Here is an 8,410-nt window from a genome sequence, read left to right on the forward strand (position 1 = left end):
AGATTATCTTCTGTGTCTGTGTTAATTGGTTTCCCTTTTCTTTGTTGAAGAGGGTCTGTGCAATCCTTCTGCCTAGTCCGCCATCTTGCCGGAACCCTCTAGTCTTCAGAATTTTTTGATCATGCTTTTAAGAAAGATACTGATTCATTGACAAACCAGCTTTTTAAACAATACTGATTGTTAGTTTTTGATGGACGTTTTGAACAATGATGGCATGAAAGACTAACGTTTTACAAGCCATCCTAAATCGATTGTTTCTGAGCAAACCCTTAAAGCACAATAGTTGTCTCAATCCTAGAAATGCTGTGGATCACAAAATCAGAGCAGTAGTGCCTCAGATCTCTTTATCCCAGGCAGCAGGAGACTCATAGCAGAAAGGCCGGCTTAGGAGAGAGGCCTGCCTCAGCTTTGAAGGAGAAAGATTTCCCCTCACCACTTGTCGTTTCGTGACCATGGCTTTTGAACCCTCATTGCCACCTTTTAAAATCTCTTGGTATGGCCTTTCATGTTTTTATTGTGTGATGTCTGAAACTTTTTTTATGTTTGTGCACAATCAAGTGAAGTACAATTAAAATGAAGTGTGCTTCTATGTCCTGTCTCTGACCTGCTGTGACTCTCAACACGAGCCTCAATTTTTCTCATCTTCACAGTGGCATAATCATGCCACCTTGCCTGGGGTTAGGAGCACAGAGCATGTAGTAGGGCCTCAGTTATACTTTTATTCTCTTCTAGCTGTCTCGGGTAATGACCCTCAGCAAATTGAGTTTAGTGCCAGGTGCTGTGTTCCTAAGGGTTATACCAAAATACCCCAAACCCTTTGCTGTCAAGTCCATTCAGACTCATAGAGACCCTATTGTACAGAGTAGAACTATCTCATAGGGTTGTTTGAAACCTTTTTTGAAAAAGTATAAATAATTAATATGCCCTTGTTGTGTTTGTTGTCCCATGACCAGGCTTAGGCTTAATGATTCAGTAGAAGGACTTACAGGACTGAGGAAACCTGTTATACTTACAGTTACCGTTTGTTACAGTGATTACATAGAATATTATTATAATACTATTACATATAATACATAACATATTATTATAATATTGTAGTGGTATAATCAACAAGGGGAAAATGTGCATAAGATAAAAATCCAGAGGAAACTAAGCACAAACTTCCAGATGTCTTCTCCCAGTGGAGTCACATGGCACTCACTCATTTTTTCCAGCAACAGTGTTATGACAGCACAGTGGAAGTGTTGCCAATCAGTGAAGCTCACCTAAACCTTGGTGTCAGGGATTTTATTGTTGGTCAGGTAGGCAGGCAGCACCCATATAACTAACCTCTCAGACTTTAGTTCCCCTGTTCTCCCCCCACCCCCACCCCTTCTGCCTATTACCAGACAGAAAATACTCTAAGGTCTTAGAGATCATCCTTCAGAAGCTGGCCAAAAGCACACTTTTCTTTGGGATGTGTAGGGTTGAGCAACCCAGGTATGGTGACCTAATTTTTCTTGCACAGGTGTATTATGTTGCTTATTTTTTATATAATATGCTGAGTAGAATTGGACTAAAATCCTTGAAAGAAACCAAAAAATATAGAAGAAACACTACCTATAACTTTGCAAATTCAATGGAACTATTCCTAATTAAAGAGAAAAAAGATATTCAGTTGATTCTGGTGACAGAATGATGAGACTAGAGTGGGATGGCGAAACCACAGTTCATGGGCCAAGTCTGGCCTTCTGCCTTTGACTGTGAACTAATAATAGTTTCTGCATCTTTAAATGATTTTTTTTTTAAATAATATTTTTGATACATGAAAACATATACAATGTAAATTACAATATGCAAAATAAAGTTTTATTGAAACAGAGCCATGCCTATTTGTTTACATGTAATTTGTACCTATTTTTCATATTACAGTAGTAGAGCTAAGTAGATGCAACAGAAACCAAAATGATTCACAAAGACTAAAATATAAAATACTCACTACTTGCCCTTTAAGAAAATGTTTGCTGACCCCTGAGCTACACAGCCTTTCAGCTTTACCCCTTTGTAGCCCTCTCCTCTTAGCAGGTATCTTTCTAAACTCTGGCTGACATGATAGAGCTCATGGTTAATATTGAATGTGAGATCATGTACAACTCATTATGCTAGTTCTCACTTTTGTAGTTTAAGCATTTCAGTTAACAATGTAGTTGATGTGCTTCTTTGAACAAAGTATTTTATATCTTCATGCAAACTTTATTTTTTTATTAATAAGGATTACTTTTTTAAACATAGTTCCTAAAAAACCAGGATCTACTGATGATGAAGAAAAAATTGGAAATGAAGAGAGTGATTTAGAAGAAGCTTGCATTTTGCCTCACAGTCCTATAAATGTGGACAAAAGACCCATTACAATTAAATCGCCCAAGGTGAAGTATTTTCTGTAATTCTAAGACTAGCTGAATAGAAGCACAGCATATAACAAAGGAATCTACAAGCCTCGTACCTTTGTATTTTAGCATCTGTATGGTACATAATTTAGTGAGATAATTACTAAAATGTGGGTAACTGTGCCACATTGATGCTCAAAGAACTTGACTTACAGTGCTGTGGTCAGATCTATAGAAGAAGAGTTGTTTGCTTTCACTCATTGAATATATCCTTTGGCCCAGAACCTATACTGGTGCCTGAGGGTATTAATATGAATAATAAGTTTTATGCCAAGTTATCCTCGTCAGTATACATTTGTATCAAAAACAAAACCAAAACCCCTTTCCATTGAGTTGATTCTAACTCAAAGTGACCCTGTAAGACAGAGTAGAAAATTCCCCATAGGGTTTTCAAGACTGTAAATCTTTGTGGGCGCAAAGTGCCACATCTTTTTTTGTAGTTCAAATCACCAGCCTTTTGCTTAGCAGCTGAGTGCATAACCTCAGATTATAAATTCATTAATAAGCATATCTGTGGCAGAGAGATGATTTTTACCATACTTTTTATTTTTAAATGTTTTATCAATTTAAATCTAATGTCATTATTTATCTAAAGTTTATTCAAGGAACTGTTTGGAACTAATGGAGAAATTGGTTTTCTTTTGTTAGGATAAATGGCAACCGCTGCTGAGTACAGTTACAGGTGTTCACAAGTACAAGTGGCTGAAGCAGAATGTCCAGGGTCTCTATCCACAGTCTGCACTCTTAAGTACAATTGCTGAATTTGCTCTTAAAGAAGAGCCGGTGGATGTGGAAAAAATGAGGAAGTGCTTGTTAAAACAGGTAAGCTTTGTTGAAAACCTGCTTCACTGTATGACATAATATACCCAACACTTAAAGAGTATGCATTGATATTTTGCAGTTGGAGAGAGCAGAGGTTCGGCTGGAAGGGATAGATACAATTTTAAAACTGGCAACCAAAAATTTCTTACTTCCATCTGTGCAGTATGCTATGTTTTGTGGATGGCAAAGACTTATTCCTGAGGGGATCGACATAGGGTAAAACTTTATAACATTTTTTTCCTAAGGGAAACTGGCAGCAAAACATTGTTTCATTAAAGTTCAGAGTGTGATAATGTTCTAAGTAACATTATTTATGTTTGTTTGAAAGGGAACCCCTTACGGATTGTTTAAAGGATATTGATCTGATTCCACCTTTTAATCGAATGCTGCTGGAGGTAACTTTTGGCAAGCTGTATTCTTGGGTTGTTCAGAATGTTCGAAATATTTTGATGGATGCAAATGCCAAATTTAAAGAGTTTGGTGAGTTTTTAATAAATATGGTAATTAAAAGTATTCAAATTGATACTACAGTAATGCCAACATTCATATCAGCATTTTTTTTATAGTTTAGCTCTAAATTATGTGTTATGGAAAGTATAAAATGCTAATTTTTACTTTTATGAATACATCAGTAACTTTGTACATAGGGAAAATAAATCTGGTTTTAGTTTCTCTGAACAAAATTTGGCAGAAGACGCAATCTTAAATATTTTAATGTAAGGCTTTTAAATTTTGACATATTTTATGTGTGTCACTTATAAAATGTGTCCCAAAATGTCTGTATCCTTTGTTAATACTTATTTCTAGGGTTACTTGAATATCTACAGAAAAATCCTAGGATTGGTTTTGTGGAAGAAAATTACAACATGTCTGTTACATTTGAAATGAAACTACTGCAGCACCAGAGATATTTTGAGGATCCTTAGAGCAGGGTGGTAAATTATATAGACAGATGACGATAACCATGTGTGGAATGAAGGTGGATAGGACCATCACAAATCAGTATAGAGCTGACTGATATCCTCACTCTATGATCATCCACTAAGTAATAGAATTTTAAAAAAATTGGTGATGCTTTCTCTGTTGTGTATGTTCTTGTATCCACACACAAGAAATTTATGTGGGTGCCAATGCTTATTAGGTATCCAGCCTGTTCCTCTGCAAACTATTACCAATGAGAATCCATCGGGACCAAGCCTGGGGACGATCCCACAAGCTCGCTTTCTCTTGGTGATGCTTAGCATGCTGACCCTTCAGCATGGTGCAAACAACTTGAACCTCCTGTTGAACTCGGGCATGCTTGCTCTCACACAGACAATACTACGGCTGATCGGTAGGTGGTCACTGGCTTTTCTAAAGAAAATGTGATATTTGAAAATGTCACGTATAAAATTGTCAAGTTTTGTCTTGATCTCTTTTTGTGAAATTTTTAAACACTTCATGAAATACATATAACAGAATTTACCATTGGAACTATTTTAAAGTGTATAATTTAGTGGAATTAAGTACATTCATAGTGTGTGCAAACATCACTATTACCTATTTACAGAATTTTTACATCACACCAAATGGAAACTCTTACCCATTAAGCAATTACTCTTCATTTCTCATTGACCTTTCCCCAATTCTGGCTGCCACTAATCTGCTCTGTCTCTAGAATTTGCCTAGAGATTTTAGATATTTCATATAAATGGGATTGTAGTGTAGTGCCATTGACTGCTAAATGGAAGGTTGGCGGTTCAAACCCACCAGCCACACCGTGGAAGGAAATCTGGGCAGTCTACTATCGTAAAGATTAACCGCCTTGGAAACCTGAAGGGGTTTTTATGAATCACAAATCACTCAATTGGACTGAGTTTGGTTTTCTTTCTTTTTTTATTTCACTTAGCATATTTTCCATGTTAATCTACACGATAGTATGTATCAGAACTTTGTTTCTTTTATGACTGAAAAATACTCCATTGTGTGCCTATACCACATTCTTTTTAATCATTCATCAGTTGATGGACATTTGGGTTATTTTCATCTTTTGGATATTGTGCATAGTGCTGTTATGAGCATTTGTGTACAAGTTTTTGTTTGAACACCTGTTTTCAGTTCTTTGGGGTATAACCTAGGAATCGTGGTAATATTTGGGTCATGTGGTAATTCTGTGTAGCTTGTTGAGGAGCTGAGAAATTGTTTTCTGTGGAAGCTTCATAATTTTATAGCAATGACTTTGAATATGACCTTAATTTAGAGACCATCTCAAGAATAAGTTTGATACATTGAACACTGATAATCTAAAACCAGACAAGTTGTGAGAGGAAATCAGGAACATAGTACGTGAAGAACGCAAAAGGTCATTTAAAAGACAGGAAAGAAAGAAAAGAGGAAAATGGATGTCAGAAGAGATTCTGAAATTTGCTCTTGAAAGTAGAGTCACTAAGCAGATGGAAGAAATGACGAAGTAAGTACAAAAGTGGAACAGATTTCTAAGAGCAGCCTGAGAAGACAGGGTAAAGTATTATAATGAAAGACCTACAGCTATGAAATCAAAAGAGAAGAACATATTCAATATTACTCAAGCTGCAAACTCTGAAAAAAAAATGCAAGCCTTGAATTGCAATATTGAAGGATTCTTTGGGCCAAATACTAAACAACTCAGGAAGCATCAAGAGAAGATAGAAGGAATACACAAGAGTCACTGCATCAGAGAACTTGGTCAACTTTCTACCATTTCAGGAGGTAACATAGGATCAAGAACCAGTGGTATTGAAGGAAGAAGTCCATGCTGCATCGGAGGCATTGGTGAAAAGCAAGACTCCAGGAATTGATGGAGTACTAATTGAGATGTTTTCAGCAAATGAATGCAACACTGCAAGTGCTCATTTATCTGTGCCAAGAAATTTGGAAGACCTGGCCAATAGACTGAAAGAGATACATATTTGTGCCTATTCCAAAGAGAGGTGATCCAACAGAATGCAGAAGTTATTGAACAATATCATTAGTACCACACACAAGTAAAATTTTGCTGAAGATAATTAAAAAATGGATGCCTCGACAGGGAGGTGTGAGAAATTCAAGCAGGTTTCAGAAGAGTACGTGGAATGTGGTGTATCATTGCTGGTGTTAGATGGATGCTGAAAGATCACCTGCATTTTATTTACTATTCAAAGATATTCAGCTGTGGTCATAACAAATTATGGATAAATTGTTTTCTGTGGAAGCTTCATAATTTTATAGCAATGACTTTAAATATGACCTGAATTTAGAGACCATCTCAAGAATAAGTTTGATACATTGAACACTGATGATCTAAAACCAGACAAGTTGTGAGAGGAAATCAGGGGCATAGTACATGAAGAAGTACATTTTCGAAGAATGGGGATTCCCGAACACATAATTGTGCTCATGGGAAACCTATCCATAGCACAAGACACAGTCATTTGAACAGAGCAAGGGGATATTATGTGGTTTAAAATCCAGAAAGGTGTGTGTCAGAGTTGTATCTTTTCACCATACTTAGTCTGTATACTGAGCAAATAATCCAAGAAGCTGGACTGTATGAACAAGAATGCAGCATCAGGTTTGTAGGAATACTCATTAATAGCCTGCCATATGTAGATGACACAACCTTATTCACTGAAAGTGAAGAGGAGATGACACACTTGCTGATGAAAATCAGAGACCACTGACTTCCATATGAATTATACCTCCACATAAAACAAAAAAGCACACAAATGGACCAATATACAGTATTATGATGAATAGAGAAAATACTGATTATCTCAAGGATTTCATTTTGCTTGAGTATGCAATCAATACCTGTGGAAGTAGCAGTCAAGAAATAAAAGGACGTATTGCTTTGGGCATATCTGCTACAGAAGACCTGTTTCAAATGTTTAAAAGCAAAAATATCACTTTGAGGACTAAGGTGTACCTGATGAAAGCTCTGGTTATTTTTAGTGACTTCATATGCATGTGAAAACTGTATAATGAATAAGGGAGAATGAAGAAAGAAGGATTGATGCCTTTGATTTTTTTTTTTTGGTGAGAAATATTGAATATACCATGAACTTCTAGAAGAATGAATAAATCTGTCTTAGAAGAAGTACAGCCAGAATGCTCCTTCTAAGGAAGAATTGCGAGACTTTTTCCCACATATTTTGGACATGTTAATAAGAAGGAGCAATCCCTTGAGAAAGTGGTAAAGTAGAGGGTCACCGAGAAAGAGGAAGAACCTTAAGAAGATGGATTGACACTATGGCTGCTGGGCTGAAATATAGCCATAATTGTGAGAATGACACAGGACTGGACAGCATTTTTTTTTTTTTTGTACGTAGTGTTCCTTTGAGTTAGAACCAACTTGACAGCACCTAACGACAACAACTAGCAGTGTATGAGGATTTCAGTTTCTCACATCCTCTTCAGCACTTGTTACTTATTTATTTATTTTATAATGACCATTGTAGTGGTTGTGAAGTGGTATTTTATTGTGGTCTTGATTTGCATTTCTCGAACAACACTCTTTTAAGTGGGTTCCCTAAGAAGAACAAAACCAATGAAACATATACATAAAAATTATGGAGAGAAAGAGTGCACAAGAAGTGAGAGTGAGTACTCAAATTCAAGAAAATGGCTTATGCAGTTGTGTAGGATAGCAAATTCCTAATCTGTGGGTCAGGTGTCAGGCTCTGGGGAGTTATCTTGACTCACATGATAATAGTGGGTGGTGAATCCCAAAATCTGCAGGTCAGATCGCAGGCTGCTTGCTAACATCCCAAAAATGGGAGTTCAGATGATGATGAGTTGAAATCAAGTTCCAGAGAGTGAGTGAGCTTTGCTGGGACATCCATTTATATACTGTAAGCAGGCTATATATACCCCAAGAAAACTCTCTTATAGCAGATTGGCTGCTCATATCAGATCTCATGATGGAGTTGATTACATTATATTATGTTACAGAAGAACATTCAGTCCAGTGTCTTCTAAACCAGTGAGACTTGCCTAGTCAAGTTGACACGTAACATTAACCATCACTATCTACCCCTTGTCTACTTGATGACTAACATCTCTTTAAACCATGTTGTTGTTGTTATTTGCCGTCGAGTCGGCCCCGACTCATAGTGACCCCTCCTTGGGTTTCTGAGGCAGTATCACTACGGAAGTAGGATTGCCCA

General features: G+C 36.8%; 1 protein-coding gene across 1 annotated transcript in view; it reads left to right on the forward strand.

Moving 5' to 3' along the window:
- HERC2 (HECT and RLD domain containing E3 ubiquitin protein ligase 2) overlaps positions 1-8,410 on the forward strand; it is a 554,454-nt gene that overhangs the window by 271,398 nt on the left and 274,646 nt on the right. Inside the window, exons 28-32 of the mRNA XM_007945978.1 lie at positions 2,272-2,405; positions 3,075-3,248; positions 3,328-3,464; positions 3,577-3,728; positions 4,390-4,581. Of these exons, the coding sequence (XP_007944169.1) occupies positions 2,272-2,405; positions 3,075-3,248; positions 3,328-3,464; positions 3,577-3,728; positions 4,390-4,581 (789 nt within the window). The remainder of the gene's footprint in view (positions 1-2,271; positions 2,406-3,074; positions 3,249-3,327; positions 3,465-3,576; positions 3,729-4,389; positions 4,582-8,410) is intronic.

Source organism: Orycteropus afer, unplaced genomic scaffold, assembly GCF_000298275.1.
Source record: "Orycteropus afer afer isolate SDZICR_OR568_19922 unplaced genomic scaffold, OryAfe1.0 scaffold00146, whole genome shotgun sequence".
NCBI classification, from domain to species: Eukaryota; Metazoa; Chordata; class Mammalia; order Tubulidentata; family Orycteropodidae; genus Orycteropus; species Orycteropus afer.